Genomic DNA, 25623 nt, shown 5'->3' with positions numbered 1-25623 from the left:
TTCACGAGTGAGGGAAGGATGGAACGGGAGATTGACAGACGGATCGGTGCAGCTTCTGCAGTAATGCGGTCGATGTATCGGTCTGTCGTGGTGAAGAAAGAGCTGAGCCGCAAGGCGAAGCTCTCGATTTACCGGTCAATCTACGTTCCTACTCTCACCTATGGTCATGAGCTTTGGGTCATGACCGAAAGGACAAGATCCCGGATACAGGCGGCCGAAATGAGCTTTCTCCGCAGGGTGGCTGGGCGATCCCTTAGAGATAGGGTGAGAAGCTCGGTCACCCGGGAGGAGCTCAGAGTAGAGCCGCTGCTCCTCCACATCGAGAGGGGTCAGCTGAGGTGGCTTGGGCATCTGTTTCGGATGCCTCCGCAACGCCTTCCTGGGAAGGTGTTCCGGTCCCGTCCCACCGGGAAGAGACCCCGGGGAAGACCTAGGACACGCTGGAGGGACTATGTCTCCCGGCTGGCCTGGGAACGCCTCGGTGTCCCCCCGGAAGAGCTGGAGGAAGTGTCTGGGGAGAGGGAAGTCTGGGCATCCCTGCTTAGACTGCTGCCCCCGCGACCCGGCCCCGGATAAGCGGAAGATGATGCGATGCGATGCGAGTTCGGGAAACCGCCCCAAAATGTACATAGCACCATATTTGTGATTAGGGTGATGGTCGTCTCAGCTGCCACGCGGCGGATGTGTTTTTTCCCCTCATATGGCTTGATAACGCAGCCTCACTCATATTGGAAACTAACTCTTTAACACACCTTGCATTTTGCACACCCTGGGTTTTGGACCTTTCCCTACCTACAACGAATTTGTGGTACGTGTAGCTAGGCGTTGTTGAAAGAGCATTTTCCTGACATTGCTTCTTAGCGAGTTGTAGTTAGCTGGGTACTATAGTGCAGTACAACGTAAGTGAGGTGAAAGATATGACAAGCTCGAGCGGTGAAATGTGGTCTGCAGTCGATATGACAAGCTCGAGAGTTGATCATCTGAGACAAACTGCGATTCAGCAACTACACTACAGCGATACATGTTCAGGTCCTGGCAGATATGTAGATCATTCTATTATTATATTTATATTAAAGATTTAATTAATGAACTACATGAAAATAAATCATTTCCATGACTTTTCCATGGATTTAATGTTTTTGTTTTCCAAAGCTTTTCCAGGCCTGGAAAATGTACATTTCTAAAACCATGACCTTATGAACCCTGTCAGATAAAAGAAAACTGCCTGACCCAGGGATGCAACAATAGTGCCTATGAATGCAGCTCTGCTGCCACCCCTTGATGAGGAACTCTGACCCCAAATAACACTCACTGTGAGCATAAAGGAAAGTAGCTCCAGGGCTGCAGGAGTATAAGAAAAACCTCTTAGGTTTTTACACAGTTCATTTTTCGTGTATTCTACTTAATAAAATACTTAATTCTACTCTAATTAATAAATGCTCTCCAGGTCCCAGAATACTGCCACTGTCTGTTACGTGTCTCTAGTCTGAATTTAACCCCTGTGCTAAAGTAATTATTCTTCCAATAAAATGTAGCCTTGCAGAGCGAAACAGTTTGTGAGGTTCCGGTTACAGTCAGGTAAAGTCATACATTTTTGGGTTAGGTGTTCCTCCATTTATTGCGGATAAAAAAAATATCTAAATAACATGGTAGACGAGCACAAAAGAGTTTCAGATATTTTATTTTCTTATTTGGGTGTGTGTGTGTGTGTGTGTGCGCGCACGTGATATTATATATATATATATATTATATATATAGAACATTACATTACTGTACAAGGTGGATGTGTTAGTCTAGTGGCTTCTCAGTCAGACATCAAGAGGGGATACTTGTTGTTAACGCCACATTGCTATGTATACTGGGTTTACAAAGGAATGAAATGTTTACAACATTATAGAAATAAATCATTCTTCATACACAAATTGAAATACATTTTCTGACAGTTCTTTCAGTCACCACAGTGACTATGCATACAGAAGGTCAAGTGTAAATACACATGGTTTCACACGGTTGAAAACCCCACAAGGGCCCAAACCAATTATAACTTCCAGTAGTGGAACAAGTAACAGAAACAAGGAGTGCTGAGGATTGGGCACACCTGGTTTGAGAGTCATTCCTTGTGTGCCATGTTGGCACCAAACATTACAAGACAGTGTATGCAGAGTAAAATGGGATTGTTCTAGAATGTTTGGGGCCAATCTAAGGAATTTTAAGTACCCTTCGTGATCAGAGTTGGCTAATGTACATTTCTAAAGCACATTCTACTATAGTACTGTTAGCAGGTAACAAACACACTTTGGGGCACGTTGCTACAAAGACCACAGACCAGTCCTTCATGACACAGTACAGATGACTACTTTGTACCTAGGTGTATGGACTATGAAAAACAGTGTGACCACACACAGTAGCTTCATCCAAGAACGAACAGCCATGGTGACAGACAGGGCTATCAATTTACTGATTTTGTCCATAGAGATGGAAAGAGGTAGGTGTATCTGCGCCCTAAGAACATCTGTTAAAGAATGGGCAGTGCCACTGTGGCTATCAGTACATTTTAAGTAGAATTAATTTGTTGATCCCACCTGATGACAAGGTTGGAGTAGTGATCACATGACCAACCGAGACATTAGGTGCAGGTGGAGTAGTGAATATCTACAACTCAAGTACTGTAAATTAAATTATAATTTACTCAAGTGACCCATCCAGGTCATCGAGAGGGATCAGCTAATGAAGTTAGAAGTCACATCTAATGGACTACATTGAAATGGTGGATAAGTTCAATGGTGATGTCCATGCTATAACGTTTTGCTAGAAGTGTCTTTATAGTTTCATCCTTGATTACATGCTAATTCATTATTTAACTCAGACCGCAGAGACCTATGATGGTTAGAAAGCTCAGAGCCTCAAATGTTAACGTCATTGAAGACGGACATGAAAAGTAATTGGCAGGTGGCAATGTCTTTCAAATGACAGCCCATTCCGGATAGGGCACTCTATGGGTAATAGAGTCATTGCAGATCCAAATGTCAGTAGCAAGGCAGTTTAATTTTAAACGGGATGAAACTGTCATCTTTATGGAATGATGATCATCAAGTGTCTGAACAATACAATACTTCCTAGGGAGAGCTGGTGTTGACAACACCACTGGTTGTGTTCCAACAGAGCAGTCAATACGAAAAGGAGAAAACAGACCACTCTTGTATATAGAGAGCATGTGTGGAGCAGGGAAGGTTGTTTTCTACATCCTAGGTGCGTCTATCCATCAATGTCCCAGCTGAAAAGATGATGTTTCACCAACATGTCTTGGACTCCTTCCTTCAGTGGCCTCTGCTCTTTCTCCTGGAGTGGGGAGGATTGAGAGTGTCACTGTGTGCATGTCCAGAGTGCACAAGGGTACAAGTTGTAGCTTCTGAACCAGCAACGACAACTAAACTAGAACAAATTACATTGGACTGATGAGAGATGAGAATGTATCTAGAGATCCCAAGTCAATATACATCTGCAACCTCTTTGACAATGTGCAAGATTGTGTGTGTGTGTGTGTGTGTGTGTGTGTGTGTGTGTGTACGCGTGTGCATGCATGAATGCGTGCAACTCACCTCTTTCTTGGCAGGCAGCTCACAGTCCTGAGAGAGACTGAAGGCAAACTTGGACAGAACCCTAAGGAAACATTGTAAAAACCTGTTAAAATCACACATTCATACAATGTACTTTGGATTTGAAATCACATGGTTTATGAGGTGAAAGAACAGAATATGATTTATGGCTTAATCCAAAATGCTGGAATATACTACCACACAGTAGAACCAAAAGAAAGGAAGAATATATAAGATTTTCACTGTATTACTAGCATGAATACAAGCACAAATGACCAAAAGTCTTTAATGTTTTACGTTTATGTTTCAAATATTTTGTTTGACACAACTGTGCTGGAGATATTCCCTAGTGTTTATAACTCAGTCTGGTAAACGTTAGAGGCAGCATTCTACACAGAGGACCTTTAAATGTTTTTGCTGTTAAATGCTTGTACAGGAGGGTACACCATATTATATCCACTTCACTTTAACCTGGCCTAATTTTAAGTCTTAAAATAAACTAGCTTTTATTGTTTTAATCTCTTCAATGTGTTCCTGGTATTCTTGTTGGTCTCTCTTTGATTCAACTCTCACTTTATTTTAAATTCTCTCTCAAATCTAAATTTGTTTTCCGAGTCAATCTGACTTGTTCTTCAAAACATTTCCCACTTCTGGTATTTTCTTACCTTAGTTCACACTTGATCTGGACCCATCCTGGGCTACGGAGGAAGGACCAGGGCTGGTACCACTTCTCTACTGCAGGCATACTGGAACACAACACCTCCAACCACAGGTGTAACACCTGCTCACTGTGAAACATGGAGAGACAGTGTGTGTGTTGACTGACAGGGAGAGAGACAGTGTGTGTGTTGACTGACAGGGAGAGAGACAGTGTGTGTGTTGACTGACAGGGAGAGAGACAGTGTGTGTGTTGACTGACAGGGAGAGAGACAGTGTGTGTGTTGGCTGACAGGGAGAGAGACAGTGTGTGTGTTGACTGACAGGGAGAGAGACAGTGTGTGTGTTGGCAGACAGAGAGAGAGACAGTGTGTGTGTTGACTGACAGAGAGAGAGACAGTGTGTGTGTTGACTGACAGAGAGAGAGACAGTGTGTGTGTTGACTGACAGGGAGAGAGAGACAGTGTGTGTGTTGACTGACAGGGAGAGAGACAGTGTGTGTGTTGGCTGACAGGGAGAGAGACAGTGTGTGTGTTGACTGACAGAGAGAGAGACAGTGTGTGTGTTGACTGACAGGGAGAGAGACAGTGTGTGTGTTGGCTGACAGGGAGAGAGACAGTGTGTGTGTTGGCTGACAGGGAGAGAGACAGTGTGTGTGTTGACTGACAGGGAGAGAGACAGTGTGTGTGTTGGCAGACAGAGAGAGAGACAGTGTGTGTGTTGACTGACAGAGAGAGAGACAGTGTGTGTGTTGACTGACAGAGAGAGAGACAGTGTGTGTGTTGGCAGACAGAGAGAGAGACAGTGTGTGTGTTGGCAGACAGAGAGAGAGACAGTGTGTGTGTTGACTGACAGAGAGAGAGACAGTGTGTGTGTTGGCAGACAGAGAGAGAGACAGTGTGTGTGTTGGCAGACAGAGAGAGAGACAGTGTGTGTGTTGACTGACAGAGAGAGAGAGAGTGTGTGTGTTGGCAGACAGAGAGAGAGACAGTGTGTGTGTTGACTGACAGAGAGAGAGACAGTGTGTGTGTTGACTGACAGAGAGAGACAGTGTGTGTGTTGGCAGACAGAGAGAGAGACAGTGTGTGTGTTGACTGACAGAGAGAGAGACAGTGTGTGTGTTGACTGACAGAGAGAGAGACAGTGTGTGTGTTGACTGACAGAGAGAGAGACAGTGTGTGTGTTGGCAGACAGAGACACCAGGGTTTTCTGAGTGAATGACTCACTTTAGACCCACACAGAGGAGGGAGCGGAACTTGACGTCCATCTGAGCGTGTGCAGAGTCATGGCTCATATTGACAGATTGCACCGCCTGAAAGAGGAATACAGATGACCCTAAAACCACTGAAACCTGCCTATGTACAATAGGTTATGTTTAGCAGGCCGATCAATTATTTAGATTTCTTCGAACTAAACTTCAATTAGCAATACCTTTTTCATTTGTTAAAACTACCTGTACTGTTTCCAACTACCATTCTGTCCCAATGACTGGACATTTCTTAGTCCCCCAAAAAGGGAACTTTACTATTTAACTAGGTCTGTCATGAGATAACATTTAGAGTACTTACTCTATATAGCAACTCCTCTGGTGTGAGGACCTTGCCATCTTCATCTAACCTAGGGGTACGAGGAGGGAAAGAATGTTGTCTTACATGGTCACTATAGTAAAAGCAACCCTCCTCCAAAATAAAGATTTAAAAAAAATATATATATATTTACTGACACATATTTGTACACACAATGTATGCCAAAATGTAAGATTTCATAAATAAATGTTGTGTATTTGTGGGAGGGGGTAATTACCTGTAGGTCTTGCACAGGACCAGTCTGGAGTAGACAGAGTTGAAATCCCTCTCCACCTCTCTACTGGCCGCCTGACAGAACACAGTAAGGAAACGGTGCCAGCTAATGTCCCTCTCCCAAATCCTACCACCCACCACCCGCTCTCACAGCTCCCCGTTTTACCTCTCCCACTCTCCTCCCTTACCTCCTCTATGAAGAGCCAAGGATGACAAGGTCCTCCCAATATGGAGGGTTTCTTCAGGCCGTGTTGGAAGATTGCCTTCAAGGCAGGACACAATGTCCCTCTGACAAGGTCTGTAACTGCCTCCGTCACAGAGTCATCACCCGCCAGAGAGTACTGGGGACAGACCACAACAGACCAGTTCATACCATCTGTCCTGGAGACATCAGACAATTAAAACAGTCCTGTATTTCCTGCCTGTTGGGCCCTGTCCGGGGCCTCCCCCGGGTAGGGCCACAGTGTCACCGGACCCCCCCGTCTCAGTTTCCAAGGTGTTACGCTGCTATATTATTGTGCTGGGGGACATGAGGGATGTACTACTAACTTTTCTCAGTTTCCTCCAATTTTAAATTTTAGAAGGAGATGAGGTCCTGGTCCACACCTGCGGATTACCTGGTTTGGGGGGACCGTTGCTGTTCCTGTCCTTGTCCACCTGGTCATACTTCTGACCTAGTCTAAAATCGAATATACTCTGGATTTAGCCAAGAGAAATGTATTTATTATTCCAATTGGACTCTTAATATCTCACCCGGCACAGCCAGAAGAGGACTGGTCACCCCTCTGAGCCTGGGTCCTCTCTAGGTTTCTTCCTAAAATTCGACCTTCTTAGGGAGTTTTTCCTAGCCACTGAAATTCAACACTGCTGTTGTTTGCTCCTTGGGGTTTAAGGCCGGGTGTCTCTGTAAAGCACTTTGTGACAACTGCTGTTGTAAAAAGCGCTTTATAAATACATTTTGATTGATTGATTGATTGACTGTACAGATGGCCCCATTTAGCTGTAACTATGGATGCACCGATACTGGGCTCATGTACCTGTACTCATAGAAATATGCCGATAACACGCGCCGATACCACATAATGGACACATTAACTGAAACTCGATGGTTATTTCATCCCTGGAGTATCAAACTAAGATTGGTAGAGCAGGACGACAGAGATGTCAGCAATGACACAAGTAGAGTGCAAGCTCGGCTCTGCTAAATTGTCAAGAGGAGGAAAGGGAAAACCACTAATTTAACACAAGCAATTTGGTCAAACATCATTATTAGACAACACAGCACAATGAGTACGCTTATGCTGGCAGCGCAGAACCACAACAATAGCTAACTTTGCATAACCACAACTACAGCTAACTCCAACACTGTGCCAGTACTGGGACCGATTGGGACACACTAACGTTTCATAAAATTGCATCTCAATATTAGATAATTTTGTCATGCATTAACATCACGCCGAGTTTGAATATTTAGCTAGACACCACTAAGCATTGTGTTAAACTGACTAACATTTCTTATGAAGTTTACTTCCATCACAAATAGCATCAATGAACTGCATGGCTTTTGGCACTGGCCTTTTTAATAGCGTATTAGCCTGAAATAGGCCTAATAGTAACTTACTACTTGGAAAAGTCAAGAATTTAGCAATTGCTAGCAAGACTGATGATGAACTTTACACTGACAAAGCTATTTCATTTCATGGCACAACAGCGTTTGTTTTTCTTTCATTCATGAATGACATTGATACAATAACAACCAATATAGGTCACAATAACTGACTTTTTCGTCAAGTGAAAAGACAAGAGAATCGTGGAAACACCAGAACCCGGTCCACAACATGTTTATTGGGGACAAAACTAGTTTTTTTTACTGAAGAAATCCTACCTAGTGCAGCGTTGAATACTTGGTATCAGTACTTGGTATCGGCAAGTACCCAAATATAAGAAAGTGGTATCCATGCATCCCTAGTTGTAACATATCGAAAACACAATCTACCTTAACTAAAAGACAGAGATCCTTTTACATTATTTTCTCTCTTCACGCCTGGATTAACGCAATAGCCCTTTTACATGCCTGAACCAAATATCTATTGATCGACTCGAGAATGTATAGAACACAGTTGCCAGGCAATTAACCACAACTAAGAAACGTGATCACACAACTCTTTTCTTAGCCTCTTTACACTGGCTCCCAGTAGGTTTTAGAATAGATTAGGATTTAACTGATTACCTTTAAGGCACTTCTTGGCCACGTTCCCTGCTATATACATCTCTGACCTCCTAGTATGTTATGCACCTGCACGTACTTTGAGATCCCTACACAGAGTTTTTTGTCATCTGTGCCGGATTCCTTGCTGAAAACTAAAGGGGACAGATTGTTCGCAGTCAGTCCCCTGAGGCTCTAGAACACATTACAGGAGGAAATCAGGGAGGCTGAGTCTGTGACCTCTTTTAAATCACTTCTTAAAACTTTATTTAATCTGAAAGCCTTTCCTGATTTTACTTCCGTTTTCAATTTCTTGGATTGATTTTGTTCCCTGAGAATGTTTTCCTTGTTAAGCTAATGTGTAGCACTTCGTAATTTAATTTCGAAAAGTGCTCTATAAATAAAGATTATCATTATTAGGTTTCACTAGAATATAAACATAAGGTGACACAGACTTCCTTAGTCATCCATCAACATGCGAAATGCCATAAAACGCACAAAAGGTTGTTGACCTTCATGAATCAGCCAAGGCAATATATAATAGGTACATGCCTGAAAATACCCATCCGCACCATCAGCGCAATAACTAGGAAATAGACTGTAAAACTGGAGCTGTGATAAACCTGCACGCTTTTGAAATGGCTTTTACAGTCTGCTGTTCTAAATCCTATTCAAATCTGTGAGGTGAGACTATGCAAGGGAAGACCAACCAAGGAGTCTTACGCATCTGAAGAGTTTCTGTATGGAGGAATGGCATTCAGTCCTGTGTTCTCCCCCCTCATCAGACACTGTCATTTTGGCAAAGGGAGGGTACACAAAGCACTAAAAGCAGGGGTGCCAATAATTGTGGCACTTGTTTTCGACTAAAATAATTTACTGATGACAATTTATATTTTCTTCAAACCTAGAATGCCAAAGAATTGTGGACAGCATGGTATACGTTTTCTTTGGACATCGGTCTGATTGATGCCTGTCTCAGTGGACTCATTTAAGAGGCAGGGACCAACATTTCACTGGGATCAATCCTGTGAGTAATAGCAAAACAACATGTAGAATATCGATTCATTAACGGGATATTTCCTTATGAAGGGCACTGACATGTATAAATCAGTTTTTAATTTCCATTTAGGCCGCGGCACATTGCAGTGACTTTACACCTTGCGACCCCTTAGCGCTCATCTTACGTCCGAACGCGAACTTGCATCATGTGTTTAGATGAGCACCCACGCATAGAATCTAATGCTAAGTGTTTCGTCTTGTGGTATTACTAGCTGCTAGCTCTGGGTCAATTGAAAAATGGGAGAAATGTGAAGAAATTGCTAGTAAATGTCAAACAAGCGAGAAGAGGGAATTTCTTGCTTGTGCGCTAAACGTATCGTCTACACAGCGTTTTCTGCTGGGAAGTATTCTGGACGAGGTGCTAATTGCTCTAACTTCCGGACACAAATTAAGCACTTATGTATTATTATTATTATTATTATTATTACACTTAGGCTACACCATCCACTGACAAACCTCTTTGCTCCGCTCATCGAGGATCTCCACAAACTTGGCTGGAAACCAACCTGGAGGAGGAGAGAGAGATCATTATGTTTTGCCCAGAGTGTTTGTAAAACCAGAAGCGCAACAATCCTCTGGATGTGTCCTGGGGAGATTGGTACAGGCAGTGGTGCACTCACCTCTCAGACCGTTCAGCTCACCCACCCAACAGTGCTCGTCCTTCTGGGAAAAAATCTGGAAGCATATGGATGGAGAACTGACAGTAAGTCACATTAGTGTCAACTCTTAGATTAAGTACTGATAGTTAGTCACTTAATAATCCACTTGTTAACATTGGTTTGTGTTCTGTCTACTCACTGTGATGATGTCATTCTTCCTGAAGCCCAGTTCATCGTCATCGTGGCGCTCAAAGTCCAGGAGGGCTTTGGCCCGTCTCCGTCGATTACGAGAAACAACCAGGAAGTTCTCATGATCTCTCTGGTGGCTCTCCATGGAGTAGTCTGGAGTCAAGTCCTGAAAGGGGGAAGGAGAGAATGAAGGAGAGATACATTCATTCAAAATCGCTCAGAAATTGTTCAGTAACTTGAAGCACTGATATTTCCAAACACCCATCTGATCCATTAAAGTGAGCAGTTTGACCCACGGTGCTGGTGTGTCGTGGGTCCAGACAGTGGAAGTGTTCAGCGGTGCGGGTGATGGCCTCTCGGAGAGCTGCAACCAACTCGGTCTGCTTGATGTTCTTGGACTTAAGGGCCTCCGCTTCGTCTTCACCCCACAACAGAGAGCTAAGGGTGGATTTCCTACGCAACGACTGTCTTCTCACAACCTAGGAGCACGCATGGACAGACACGTTAGACTTCATTCCACCAAACATTAACTTCTTTGGTCAAACAGAACACAATTTGGGAGGGACATACCAGGTTATTAATGATTAATAATCAGAAAGCTGTTTAACAAAGCTTATCGCAAATGGAGAACAAACAAAAAAACAACACGTTCGGCAGTATGAATACATGCCATCCCACACACACTCACGCACCCATATGTACGCTTTTCCATCAGACCGCTCACCTTTTTGAGTTTCCCATTGAATGTGTGGGAGTTGTTGGTGTTGAGCTGGGCCTGCTCGTTGAGGATGTAGGCCAGGTGTTTGTGCCTCTGGGCCTCCAGGGTCTCCTGAGAAAGCACACCTGCCAGTCGCATGGCCTCCCCCAGCACTTCGGCACCGTCCACCAGCTGACTAGGCAGGTCTGAAAGTGTGTTGAAGATGGACGCCGAGTTCTCCGAGGACACCAGCTCCTCCTCCTGTAGGGGAGAGAGGAGAAGGTCAACCTCCTGTAGGGGGGGAGAGGACAGCGTTAAATATGTGAATTTAACAACCGGGAAGCCTGTCAGAGTCGGAGATCAACTACTATCCCACCTTGATCTTGAGCATGCCCAGTGTGACCTGGAAGAGTACAACTGAGCCCTGGTAGAAGAGCAGGTCCCAGATCCTCAGCAGGATGCGGATGTCCACCACGCTGGCAAATGATGTCAGGAACCAGTGCAGCGTAATCAGAGATAACTCTGGGAAGGGGAGGTTAGTTAGTACACAGCTAATTCAATCTTCTTCAGTACCATCTGGCATACATCTTGACTTTAGAAGAGTCATCACAAACACACTGCCATCTTAGCTTTATCTAGTATGGGGGTGGAGCTAGGCTTTCGGTCCCAATGATTTTTTGTTCTTTGATGAAACAAATATTACATTTTTACTGAATAAAAACAAATGTTTCATCAGCTGATGATGTTTCATAAGCACAAAAGCTCAAGATATCTTAAAAATGTTGTGCTGAAATTTTTGTTTGCATCCCTGTTAGTGAGCATTTGTCTTTGTCAAGAGAAAAATTGTTCATGTTGCATTTATATTTTTGATAATTGTACCATGACGACCAGAATCTTCTAGCTATTAAGCGACATGCAGTTAATAGGCCTCCTTGATAGCTGCCCCTCCCTTTCTCACTTGATGCTGCTGTCCCCATTAGTAGACTGACTTCAGACCTTCCCATGCTGCTGTCCCCACTAGTAGACTGACTTCAGACCTTCCCATGCTGCTGTCCCCACTAGTAGACTGACTTCAGACCTTCCCATGCTGCTGTCCCTGTTACCATAATTTCCCATTTATAAACAGCGGCGTATACACAGGTTTTGATAACATTGTCAGCGGTTAATTCATGGGTGCGATTTACATTTTTAAAACAGTTTTGGTGTCGTTTATACCCGGTGTGGGTTGTAAATGGGGAATTACGGTAGTAGACCTACTTTCTTCAGACCTTCCTATGCTGCTGTCCCTGTTAGTAGACCTACTGACTTCAGACCTTCCCATTTACAAATTCAAAGGTAAATCACTGATCAAAGCCAGAACGCCTATATATCTATACTCAATATACTGCAATACAACAACAAAAAAAGTCATAAAAGATTGCTATTCTACATGTGATACATTTTATTCAATGATTGGACAAACATTATTGGGGACCCCTCTAATTGGCTACCATGCATTCATCATACCCATTGGAGCTCTGCCTCTGAGCTGGTAGAATGGCTGACCTGAATTTGAACAGAAGCTCAGTTGCAGAAGGAACAGAGAACACTGACGGTTCTCCACGAAGCCCTGCCAGTGTCAGAAGACTCACCGATGTCGTGCTCCTGCAGCAGCCTGTCTAGACTTGGCAGGTACTGGACTATGAGTTGTCTCAGGACCCTCTGGTCTGTCTGCACCCCCAGCAAGGTGGAGGAGAAGTAGGATGGAGGCAGCAAGTCCTCGATCAAAGCACACATCATCCACAGCACATCCTCCTCCTCTAGAAACAGTAGCAGACAGGACACCACCTGGACAAAAGGAATGGAACAAGGGACCTCTTCATTGCAGAGGAACTATCTGAGAACACACCATGAAAAGGCAAACCAATCCAAATATCAGAGGAATTTTTCATTTGATTCATTCACTTTCATTTATTACATCTTTCTTAATTCCTACTTTGGTAATATACAGACGGCATGTTATCCATCCCAATTAAGACCTTAAATTGAATAGACCAAGAACCCAGATGATGAGAAGCCAGTCCATGAGACGTGTAGATAGCACTTAATAAAACAGCTGACTGACTGGGTTCTCCTACCATGCCGGTGCCCTGGCAGTAGCCTATGTCAGGGTAGAGCCATGCCAGGCCCCGCAGGACCCGCCTCAGCCTGGGTACACCCACACTCTGAAGGCTGCAGAAACACGCGTTGGAGGGCATGGTCCGCAACAGGTCCTTCTCTATCTAGGGGGAAGAAAGGCATGAGAGAGCTGAAGCCAGACAGAGACAACCAATGTACTGGAATGGTTGATTAAAAATGTATAACATTTAGCCAACATTTACCACGAATTCATCCTAATATAAAGACTGTTTAAAAGAGCTAAACAATAACATTTGCTCCGATATTTGCATAAACTGAGAAAAACATCTCGCATCAGTCCAATTCCAACTCATTTGGATGTAAAGTAGCTCAGTACCTGTTTGGCAGCAGTGGTCTCATCATTGGTGCTGTTCTTGATGATCTCTTTGTAGGAGATCTCAGTGGTCCTCTTCTTCTGCAGGGCTCCAGACAGACGCATCCACAGCTAACACCAGGGAGAGAACACATCAGGTTGTGTAGCCAAGCGGGAGTTTGCTCTTTGACCCTTTAAGTCTCTGGTCTCACTGGCTGTTTTGACATACAGTACGCATAGGACCAACCAGTTCCATTTGTACTTTCTACGCCTTCTTAGCTGTAGTCTCATACCATCCAGGACTAACCAGTTCCATTTGTACTTTCTAGGCCTTCTTAGCTGTAGTGTCATACCATCCAGGACTAACCAGTTCTATGAGGGATGAACATTTCTGCTTTTTTTGCACAGAAACAAAAAACTGCCATGAAATGAGCCTACTTATCATTGTGACAATCTCAACTTCACTAACAATACCACGCCAAGCATCGTGATAGCCAGTCCCTAGTCCCATTAACAATCTGTTTGCCACTCCACCCCAAGACACAGGTCCTCATTTTCAATAAAGTGTGCGCATGTAGTACAAGACACACACTTTAGTGAGAAGAATAGGCCACTGCAACCAACTTCTGATTTGGCACGATCTGCAGTTTATTGAGGCAATAATGGGAAAAACCATTAAAACCATCTGTTGAATCCAAGCAACTGAAGCCTGGTCAGAGGATGAGCTGATCACAGCTGTCTCACATCAAATGAACGCCGCAATCACTCTTACACGAATCGCACCACAAACTCCATTTACTTCCTTGTATCTTCTCAGTTCACAACGCGTGACTGCATTCATCCGTTCCAGGTTCCATTACCTGTGGCCTCATGCTGTGAGGAATGCCCCCCAGCACCAGGGAGCGGAGGCGTTCGGAGCGGGGCAGGACGGGGGCGATGAGGTCCCAGGTCAGGTCTCCAACGGTGTGGTTGTGGGTGAACTCCAGATGGGCCTGCCAGCGCAGCCTCTGCTGGGGATCCTCTCTCTGGGGCTCTGGCCTGGACCCTGGCTCCAGACCGTCTGGGTGAGAAATGGGGTTTAGTCCAGTTATACCCTTCTGCCTTCTAACACTACGGCCCTCAGTCAGCTGCCGCTGTCAACGAGTCAACCAACTTCTCTTGGTCCTCTAGTGAGATTAAAGCAATTGATGTTGACGCCAACAACAGCCCTAGTGTTCAGAGCGTCTGCCGTCCTTCTCACAGGACTAAATCAGACCGTGTCAGTAACTAGTGTAGCCTTCAGTGCACGTCACTGGCATCGAATTGAGTGGTTACACATTGAACACTGTCACTGTAGATCCATGCCTAAAGGTAAACAGGTATTAGTTCCTCCTTGCTCACAACAGTTAGTGGGGAATAAACGGATGTGGTTAGTTACCTTCACAGTCCAGCCTAAAGCCAAACTCATCATACTGCTCTTCGGCCACTTCTGTAGGGTCCTTCTGGAAACAGAGACGAGAAGAGCAGTCAGCAATAAAGGACAGTGAAGAGCAGATAAAACACTTGACAATTCACAGCAAAGGGACAAGTTTAGTATGATGGCCAACCTTAGATACCCTATCTGCAGGTTAGGCTCTGTATCAGCTCAAGTCAGTGTCATTACCTGATAGTACTTAGCCAGGATGTCCTGGGGCCACATACTGGGGGTTAGGGCTGAAAAGGGGCCCCCGGGAGCCGGAGTGTAACCACCTGGAACAGAGACATGTATAAGGGAAATTGAAAGATCTGTAGTCGTAATATAACACTAGAAATTTCTAAATGTGTAATTTTGAATGAAACTTAATCTGAAATTGAAACAAATACATTCCTCTGACACCCAAGACCCACCCCTTATTCCTTAACATTTCATGGCATACTAAAAAATACCTGTATATAAATGAATATGAAAGACAATACAATACAAAAACACAACTGCCAACTTAATAAAGTAGTAATAACATCAAAACAATATTCCGGTCTTCAAATTCCCATCACACATAGAAATCACATTACAGTGTCACAGGCAGTTAATACATTGGGACATACAGTGGCAGAACAAAACAACAGAAACACCTCATGGAAAAGGACTGTTACTTTGAAGTAACTAAATCACAGTTACAAACAAAGCTACAAAGGTCACATTAGGCAGATGGCCAATTAGTAGCACATGTTTCAGATATAAGAGAGGTCTGACAATTATCACTTTGGTATTTGAAGCAACATGAGGCTGAACGGAGCCTGAATTGCAGGCGCATCGACACCAAAACTGCAAAAGGATTCAATGTGTCAAGGGGAAACCGTTCAATAATCATGATAGCATACGCCAAACATGGACAAACTGCACCGGCAGAAACGACAGAACGACATTTCTATCAATGCCCCAAAAAGTACAGCCTCAGAAATGATTTTCAAATCAATTAAATTGAATCAGCACCTCTGTGACCCAGTCATTGTGTGCATTGTGATCTTCACAAAGCTTGAATTAATGGCAGTCCAAGGTCACGTCAAAACGCCTTCTTTGGCCTCGATCATCAGACCTGAACATCACTGAAGTGATTTGAGTAAAAAAGAAAAAAAAAAAAAAAAAGAAAAAAGAAACTAATCTAGAAAAGGGGGTCCAAAAAGCCTGGCCTTGCTAGTGATAAAAAAACAAAAAAACAGAACAACAACATCGGGGGAATTTGAAAGAATAAATGAAAAGGACAAGAGAAGAACAATGGGAAAAAGAAAAAAAAAAGATGGGGGAGAGATGAAAGTAGACTAAACAAGCAGACAGGGATATTTAAGAGAAGAAAAGGGAACAAAAACCAGAATACCTATCAGAGAGAGGAAGAAACAGGCAATAAAATAGAAAGGGAGGGGACGAAGGAGGAGACTGGAGCACTTACCTGACATGCTGGAGGAGAGCAGAATAAATTAGGTGTGTATTGGTTTTGACAGCCACTCTGAGAAAGCAGGTCAACAGCTACTAGCACAGACTCTGAAAGGAGAAAACACACAACATCAAAATTACCATTGTTGTTAAATAAGCACCAACGGAGTCAATAACATACCAGGTCCCACTTATTATTGCCCCTTAGGCATTTCTTTACATTATAATCAACCCTTCCCACCAGTAAGACATAAGCTCACGTGTAGACACCAAACAAAACACACTAAAAGTTCAAGCCTTTTCCACACAAAGCAACCCAACTACTGGAACCGCAGCCTAGAACATCATGCATAGAAAACCTATTCCTGTGCCGTACAGATTAGATCAAAACTGATACAGAGAAAGAAGGTTAAGGGTAGGAGGCAAAAACAGAGTAAGTGGGCAGAAGAAAGGGAACTACAACACTGTAGCACCAACTGTTCTCATGCAATCTTAATCGCAAGCAATGTGGCCATAGCTGCTGCTTTACATACTGTATTGCTGTGTCTCACACCACAATATAACCTGAAAATGTCCTCACAGATTAACCATGAGTTACCTAAAACAAAAAGGCATGAGGGGGTGAGGCATGTTGCCACTGTAACACAGGTGAAGTTGTTCTCAGACAGACATTGTGGATATTGACAGTAATAAATAAACAACCGAGATGCCTTACTGCAATTATAAATTGGTTATCAAAATAATCAGCACAAATGTATACCTGCTTTTGCATCCATGACTTTAAAAAAATAAGTATTTGCTGCCCTGTGCCTCTAAAGTAGGCATGTGGTGAGCAATGTTTGGAACAATCTCCCGTATTCTTCATATGAATGGAGTATGGGGTAGGGTGGCAAGACGGAAGCCCGGCTGAAGTTGGCAAAAACAAACATTAAGTCCGCCAAAAGCATGTGGGAGAATATGTTATGGTTATTGTGAGTTTTCTTTCAACTGAATTGTTCACATTATAGGTCACATTAAAGGTGAAAAATGTCTGACATGATTTCTTTGTCTCATCACAAGAACCTGGCATGGTGTAGTCTTTTTATATCCACTCTATGTTCTCATTGCGAATAGAAATGTATGTATTCTTTAAATGTTATTTCAATTCAACCCTAAAACATCCAAGAAAAAAAATGTGTTATATGCATTGAGATTGCTCTGCTGCAAAAAAAACCCTAAACAATAGAAACCATTCACCTGGCCACCTTACCGCACAATCATAAACTAGCTTAGATTTGCATAAAATAAATATAATAGCATGGCTAAATAGCCAACATTTCAGATCAAGCTACTGGCAACAAACCAGTGGTTCATCTATTTCAGACAGGAGGTATTGGCATATGAACAAAGTATTTAGGACTAGGAGGATGAGAAATCAATTGTTGGTTTGGAGACTGGCCAGAACATTCCTAGACTAGTCCCAGTGGTTGTCTGGCTTTGGGGACACATGGAAACAAGCAGGCTACTCAGCCATAGGTGGTTGGTTAGACAGGTAAATAATCACATAGTGCAGATGGCTCTGTAAGGAGAAGTAGAAAGCAAGAGAGGCTGGACAGATTCATGGGGGGGACTATTCTGTGTTTACCTACACTTACACAATGAATATCCTGCTACGCAGACTGGGAGTGCCCTGTGTGCCAATCCTCTGAGTCACCAGCTCTTTGTTAAATGCCAGCCTCCTGCAATGTTGTGATTGAAGGAAAAGGATGTTATGATGGTCCCCCTCCCAGTCTCTCTTCTGCCACAGATTATGGTTTGTGTGTGCACGTGTGACATACTCTGTGCTCAAACTTAAAAATGCATCTTGTTTTCCCCCTGAGGAACCCTCAGAGCTAGCCAGTCACATGAACAAATGTTGAGTCACAGCAGGCTAAATCATGTCTCTCACACACACACACACACACACACGACAGGTTGCCAATAGCACCACTCTTTTCAGAAGCTAAAAGACCTGCTTGACAGACCCTTCAACATGCTGCTGCACGATGCCACACCACCCCATAGTGTCCGTGGGTTTAATTCCTGATGGCATACATTTCAAAATGTTGCTCTTGATGACGTTATTACGTCAAAAGTAATTTGAAACTGTTACATTACAAGTTTTCCTGTTTTCCCAAAATAACTTTATATACAAAAGAGGTACCTTTGATTTGACGGGTTTTAACATGCGCAGTTCGGCGTGACACCGCATCAATACTGGATGACGAGTTTGGGCGCATGATTTGTGCTAGGTAACAGTTCCACGATATCACAAACAAGCGATTTTCGCAATTTCTATTGGAGCAACAGTGCTTTTCTTCATACAGCACGTATCTAACGACATTCTTTCAGGTTACTATTCCCAAATCGTTATCAATTAGCTCGCAAAACTACAACTAGTTGACTGCAATTAAATACTGATTTCGGCTTTGAATTGGCTAAGTAGACCACTGCAATGTAGCAGCAACACCAACAGTACTGTAAAGACGAAATATAACTCCAACCATATGTCACGACCTACTGGCTCGATGGAAGCCGGCTATATAATTATTTAACATTTGGAATCTTTCTAGTTGTTATATTGGATACTCCTGTATGTGTTCGATTCAGAAATCCCAACATTACTTAAACCGATAGATAATTTACATGAAGTTTGCTGGATAACAGTACAGTATCGTAACGTTCGTTAGGAGACACACTAGATACGACAGCTATTACTATATTTGTTAGCAATCTGTCGAACAGAAAGCTAACGTTTGCACTTGCCAATGTACAAGTGCAGTGCAGATACTAAATCACAATAGCTAATGCTTACCTTTTTGACATTCTGTACAATTGCAATGAATGTCCAGTGTTTCCAACGGCGTTGGGCATTAGTAATTTAGATCCATTGCAATGGATTCACTTAATATCCGTGGTGAAAAATGGGCAACGTTACTAACGTTGAATTCACGGTTTGCGTCATGCACCTGTTAGCGGTCCGTTTCTCTTTTGTGTATCCCTGCGCTTATCTGGTGTTTTCCAATGTCGAAAGTAGTCCCAGATCCTGGAACTACTGTAGCTACGTAACACCAGAGAGGAAATATGAAGCAAGACATCCCACTCCCTACTTTTCTGATTTGCAGGAAATGAAATACGCAGACAAGACCCAGCTGTAATTGAGTTAGTCTCTATGGAAAACCTACCAAGTTAACCAGAAGACAACCTAACTATTTGAAAAATAATATGAAAAAAATATGAATCCACCATTTTCGGTAACATCTGTCTCCACATCCTTCTGCCTCAGAATACATTCATGAATTGAGTGCGTGAATTAACATTAATTAAAGTGTCTTACTCATCCAACAATTAAAATTCGTGAGGGCACTATGAAATGGTCTTCATCCGCATACGAGTCCTGATGGCATAATGACGGGTTGTTCGCGAATGAACAGCTCTTCGCCAAATGCTCTTTTTTTGTGAACGGTAGCAACCGAAATGCACGGGTAAATGATAAATGATTCATTTGGCTCCTTTATTTCTTCGATTTATTAGCTCAAAAAACTACTATTTGCACAATTATTTCAGTTACCTTTCACGCTCTAACATAATCATAGCCTAGTTATTCACCTTTTATTGGATATTTGCACAGTTTTCTATTGTCTACGGTTATTTTAAAGCATTTTAGAGAAAGAGCCATTTAGCAGACATAAAAAGACTCATCAATATTTGAATGCTCATCACTAATAGGGAATCAATGAGCACACCCACTTGTTTTGCAAAACATATTTCAATGAAGTTACATAATCATGATTTTGTAGCATAGACATTTCAAATGCATACTGGTTATGATGGTCCCAATGATGAATAAGTACACAAAGTTATCAAGTGAACGATTAATTGAAAATATTGGAAATTTAGTTTGAAAAACTGTGACATTTTAAAGATTTCTAGACTAAATACACCTGACTCAGGGAGATCTTACTTTTTGTTTGTGTTCCTAACAACAGAGAAAATAGGGCACAACAGAGAATCTGTCTAGAACACTGGTTCTCAAACTACGGTACGTGTACCACTCATTGTACACAGTGCTCCCTTTAGTGGATATACACTGCCTCAACACCGCTCCAACACTTAAATAACACATTGGCTCTTGATGAACAAAATATATTAAAGATCAAAATCTATACTGTAATAGTGTGTAATTCACTGAGAACAAAATGACATAACAACGATCAATGGAAACCCAAATCACTAGCCAATTGAGGGCTGGATTCAAACCCACACTGAAAATCAAAGTAAACAATTGAAATCTCAGGCAGTTCCAACATGCGAGAATTTCATCATGACAACTCATAATGTGACTCAGCGGTGTGTATGGCCCCCACGTGCCTGTATGCACTCCCGACAACGTCTGGGCATGCTCCTGATGAGACGGTGGATGGTGTCCTGGGGGATCTCCTCCCAGACCTGGATCAGGGCATCAGTGAGCTCCTGGACAGTCTGTGGTGCTATCTGGCAGCGTTGGATGCACCAATATATAACATCCAAGAGGTTCTCAGTTGAATTCAGGTCTGGGGGAATGTGAGGGCTAGTCAATGGCATTATTGCCTTCGTCATCCAGGAACTGCCTACACACTCTGTCCACATGAAGCCTTGCAATGACCTGCACCAGGAGGAACCCAGGGCCCACTGCACCAGCCTAAGGTCTGACTATGAATCTGAGGATTTCATCCTGGTACCTAATAGCAGTCAGGGTACCGTTGGCTAGCACTTGGGGGTCTGTGCAACCCTCCAAGGATATGCCTCCCCAGACCTTCACTGACCCACCACCAAACCGGTCATGCTGGATGATGTTACAGGCAATATCACATTCACCACAGCATCTCAAGCCTCTTTCATGTCTGTCACATGTGCTCAGTATGAACCTGCTCTCATCTGTGAAGAGAACAGGGCACCAATGGTGGACCTGCCAATTCTGGTGTTCTATGGCGAATGCCAATTGAGCTGCGCTGTGCTGGGCTGTGAGCACACGTCCCACTAGAGGACATCGGGCCCTCATGCCACCTTCATGGAGTTTGTTTCTAACAGTTTGGTCAAAAACATGCACACCAGTAGCCCGCTGGAGCTCATTTTGTAGGGCTCTTGGCAAAGCTCCTCCTGTTCCTCCTCACACAAAGGAGCAGATGCCTGTCCTGCTGCTAGGTTGATGTCCTTCTACGGCCCGTTTCCTAGTGTCTCCTCCATGCTCTTGAGACTGTACTGGGAGACACAGCAAACGTTCTTGTGACGGCACGTATAGATGTGCCATCCTGGAGGAGCTGGACTACCTGTACAACCTGAATGGGCTGCAGGTACCGCCTCATGCTACCAGTAGTGACAAGGACACTTGCAAAACGCAAAATTAGACAAGAATCAGTCAGGTAGGATAAGGAGAGAGCAATGTGGCCCTGACCTGCAAAACCAATTTTCTTTTTCGGGGTTGTCTTGCCGTTGCCTCTCCAGCGCACCTGTTGTCACTTTCATTTGCACCAAAACAGTTGACATTGATTCACAATCACTTCTGCTTCCTAACTGGACAGATTGACAGTTTAACTGGCTTGCTGTTATATTGTGATGATTATGTGTTCCACAATTTTTTTGTGTAGTGTATATTCAGTGAAATAATTTCTGAAGTGTTACACAGTGTGAAAAGTTCGATAACCACTGGTCTAGAGCGAGCCATCCCCAAACCTGAGTATCCAGGCAAGAAGACCACTAGTCATGGAGGCCAGCAAGAGGCCTATGGCCATCATTAAGGAGTTAAATGCTCCCACGGCTGTCCTGGGAATCTTTGTGCATACAACACCAATAGCCCAGGTTCTTTGCAAAAGTGGATATTTTAGGAGAGTGCTGAAAAGGAAAGAAATCCCGTCCATTTCTGGCCAGAGTTTGCCAGGCATGTGTGATACCCTGAGACCAAGTGGAAGACGATGGTTTGATGAGAACAGAACATAGCTTTTTGGCCTCAACACTAAGCACTATATTTGGCGACAGCCCAACACCACACGTCATCCAGAGAACACAATCCCTACCGTGAAGCATGGTGGTGGCAGCATCATGCTATAGGGAAGGTTTCGCTGTGTCAGTGCCTAGAATTCTTGTGAAGATAGAGGGTAAAATGTGTGCAGCAAAGCTCAGAGAAATCCTGCTGAAGTCTGCTTAAAACCTCAGACTTGGGTGAAAATTCACCTACCATCAAGACAATGTGAATGAAGGGTGTCATTACTGGTGTGTTGATAGATATTGCAGTTGGTCTGCATGAAATCTGTTCCAGGACTGGTGGATGTACGTAATTTCACCTGAACAGAGGACAGGAGACTAGAAGAAAGTCGGTTAGCGCTGGTGGTGTTTATGGAAAAGCTTCCAGCATATATGACTGTAAGGTATGCATGGTATCTGGTGAGGTCGCACAGCTAATACAACACTGCAGTTCAGCAACTGTTACAGTTTGGTCACATGGCGATTGTCTGTTGGCTCAAAAATGACATGATCCGGCAACGGTGGTGGTTTTCATGGTCCCGAGTGCCAGGAGTATCCAATCAGAAGGCAGGGGCATAGATATACCTCAGGGTGGTCTTGAGCCCCTGCCATTTCCTCTGAGACTCAAAAGGTGCCCTTTTTGGTTGTTTCCGATGCCTACGTTCTGTCGACTTTTGTCGGGCACAGGTTCACTGACATCCATTCCTGTTGCGGGGAGGACCTTTTTTTCAAAAGAAGTATATGAAGATTGATAAAGATGTTTCGAAGATGAAAATAAGCAACTCTTGAGACATATTTTATATATTCATCAAAGGAGAGGTCAGGGTCAAGGGGTCAGTTTTTTGGGATACGACCATGCAGCCATCGAGGTTCACTGTGAGATCTGCTAACAAAGCTCTTTGTTTCTTGGGTCCTAAAACGAGCATTTCTGTTTTTCCTGAGTTTAAAAGCAAGAAATTCTCTGTCATCCACTTCCTAATATCTGAAACGCATGCTTCCAAAGTAGCTAATTTTGGGGCTTCTCCATGCTTCATTGAAATATATAACTGTGTCATCAGCATGAAAATTTACATTGTGATTCTCGATTGCATCACCCAAAGGCAGCATATATAGTGAGAACAATAATGGGCCCAGAACCGAGCCTTCCTTTAAACCAGCTTACTCTTATCCTAAACCTCATGTACGTACTCCCAATCTTTCGTCTTCTGATTGGTAATTCATATTTACCCCAAGATCCCAAGAGAATATTGATTTATGAGAAATGAATTGAGTATGAAAAGAATAGGTTGAGCATTGCTTGAATGATTTGATGCATTTCCTGTTCAGATTCTATTAAATGTTAACCGACCCATTAGCTGATTGTTCTTTTAACTGATGATATACCGCTGTCCTTGTAACGTCAAGTACAACCCTTTACCAGTGAATAATTGGACATTATTAAATTATATAAATGATTGAGGTGAGGAACTTTTTCCTTTCCTTGCATCTAGCTCACCCTTCTCCCTTACTTCTCGTTCCAACACTTCACCCCTCTCCCCTTCTTGTTCCAACGCTTGACCCTTCTCCCTTACTTCTCGTTCCAACACTTCACCCCTCTCCCTTCTTGTTCCAACGCTTGACCCTTCTCCCTTACTTCTCGTTCCAAAACTTCACCCCTCTCCCTTCTTGTTCCAACGCTTGACCCTTCTCCCTTACTTCTCGTTCCAACACTTCACCACACTTACTTGCTTCTTGTTTCAATGCTTGACCAATCTCCCTTACTTCTCATTCCTTAAACCATAATGGCAAGTAGACATGATACTGCTTTCCATTTCCTTGACCTCATTTCAATGTGTCACATATTCTATTCACCACAAGAGGTCGCCCTTCTCTTTCTTTTCATCCTTGAAGTGCCAGTTCTGGAAGGTTTTACTAGCTTCTATGGCCACAAAGCCAGATAACCGCCATAAAGTTGAAACTGGAAACAAAACATAGCTTTTGGGGCTTAAATAGATAGTTTGGGACAGAATTTAAATGGAACTTGATCTTGATAACGTGGGTCAGGTATTATAACTGATATAGGGCAAACCGGAAGTTAAAAAAGCCCTCATTTGGGATAACCATATGTTGTGAAGAACAGACACTGGTACCTGGGAATATCCTCACTATATTCCAAGTAGCCTTTAATTCTCCAATTCTCCAGTTGCTGGTCTGAGCAAAAGTTGGCTTGTAAGGCAATGTGATATCTATTCATTAACTTTCTATCTGTATGTTTTGTGAATAATTGTGCATTCACTTCGGGAAGTAGCAGTCATCAAATGTGTGCTTCTATAGAAAGACAACAACTGCTCTATTTAGTGGTGATATGTATGGTTTGTCTTAACTTAACATGATCTAGTACTGCTACTTACATGCATATCTTGCTGCTGAGTAATTACACAGCTTCCTGGGCTCCGTTTCAGAGTGCCTCCATGTAAATGGAGAGGACTCCTGCTCTACTTACTATTACTGGTTTGTGTGCTAGTCCCACCTAACTGTTTTAGGATGAATGTACAAATTAATGAATGCACTGGACAAGAGAGTCTGCTAAGTGACAAAGGTTACAAATAAAGGTTACTGAGAGCCAGATGCTATCAGTGGTTAACTCTGTAATATAATTTACTGTACAGGTACAGCTGGATAATCTTTACAGTGGGTGCTGAATTAAATTTAATGTATGACTCAAAAGGTGCCCTTTTTGGTTGTTTCCGATGCCTACGTTCTGTCGACTTTTGTCGGGCACAGGTTCACTGACATCCATTCCTATTGCGAGGAGGACCTTTTTTTCAAAAGAAGTATATGAAGATTGATAAATCAGCGAGGTTCTTCGTAGCTAGTACAGGGGTAGCTGGGTATTTTCTGTCTTAGTATTTTCTTTTCTAAGAGATGCTTGACGTGTTCCCATTGTGGCATCGAATCGACTGTAGCCCTTAGAAACTGCCCTCAGAAACCATCCCAAAGAAACAAACTAGACTGTGCCCCTCACATCAAGCCACTAACAAATATTTAATTGTTAACTACACAGAGTAGCTGCACTACAGGGCACACAGAACTATGCTCATCTAAGTAGACTTATAGAGGTATATATACTGTAACTGTAAATATGTAAATGTGTACCTCAACTGTACATACTCAATTATCTTTAATGCTCACCGTCCCTTGTATAAACAGTTCCCTCCATAATTATTGCGAGAGTACTTTTTTTTTTTTTTAGAACAAAAGATTAGATGAGGAATCAAACAATTTCCATTTCAGGGTGGCTAAGTATTGGGACAGCTGGCATCACAGGTTTTTCCAGTTAGTCAGGGACAAAACTAAACATTGCAATCCATTCAGTCATTGTATGTAACAAAATATACACTATATGTTTTGATCTTGTGCCGAGCTAGTTGTTGTGTACCCATTTTGGAAACACTGTCAAGACT

The 25623-nt window shown here is 43.1% G+C and overlaps 1 protein-coding gene across 3 annotated transcripts; it reads right to left on the bottom strand.

Annotated features, from left to right (window-relative positions):
* Nucleotides 1–1664: 1664 nt before the first annotated feature.
* On the bottom strand, nucleotides 1665–19186 carry sgsm3 (small G protein signaling modulator 3). 3 transcript variants are annotated; one of them, XM_034295389.1, is made up of 21 exons: nucleotides 18996–19186; nucleotides 16179–16270; nucleotides 14915–15000; nucleotides 14690–14753; nucleotides 14133–14332; nucleotides 13297–13404; nucleotides 12920–13063; nucleotides 12434–12629; nucleotides 11179–11324; nucleotides 10830–11093; nucleotides 10402–10584; nucleotides 10116–10271; nucleotides 9938–9992; nucleotides 9774–9823; nucleotides 6241–6393; nucleotides 6057–6127; nucleotides 5822–5870; nucleotides 5480–5565; nucleotides 4262–4384; nucleotides 3600–3660; nucleotides 1665–3339 (listed from the first exon to the last, which is right to left on the bottom strand). In XM_034295389.1, the coding sequence occupies exons 2-21, from the start codon at nucleotides 16183–16185 to the stop codon at nucleotides 3256–3258; spliced, it is 2286 nt and encodes a 761-aa protein (XP_034151280.1). In that variant the 5' UTR covers nucleotides 16186–16270; nucleotides 18996–19186; the 3' UTR covers nucleotides 1665–3255. The 3 variants fall into 3 exon arrangements, with proteins under 3 accessions (XP_034151280.1, XP_034151281.1, XP_034151282.1); XM_034295390.1 differs by having other exon boundaries at nucleotides 14690–14750; XM_034295391.1 differs by having other exon boundaries at nucleotides 10830–11063; nucleotides 18996–19185.
* Nucleotides 19187–25623: the final 6437 nt, after the last annotated feature.

The sequence above is a fragment of the Esox lucius genome, chromosome 11 (genome assembly GCF_011004845.1).
Source record: "Esox lucius isolate fEsoLuc1 chromosome 11, fEsoLuc1.pri, whole genome shotgun sequence".
In the NCBI taxonomy this organism is placed as follows: domain Eukaryota; kingdom Metazoa; phylum Chordata; class Actinopteri; order Esociformes; family Esocidae; genus Esox; species Esox lucius.
Note: the sequence above shows the minus strand (reverse complement) of the source record. Positions and strands in the feature narration are given on the sequence as shown.

What these genes read in the sequence shown, in the direction of transcription:
- sgsm3 (XM_034295389.1), bottom strand. An exon ending in AGACCACTGCTGCCAAACAG is followed by an intron (nt 13,064 to 13,296) that starts GTACTGAGCTAC and finishes TCTTCCCCCTAG; the next exon opens with ATAGAGAAGGACCTGTTGCG. An exon ending in CTTGGCTCTTCATAGAGGAG is followed by an intron (nt 6,128 to 6,240) that starts GTAAGGGAGGAG and finishes GTGTTCTGTCAG; the next exon opens with GCGGCCAGTAGAGAGGTGGA.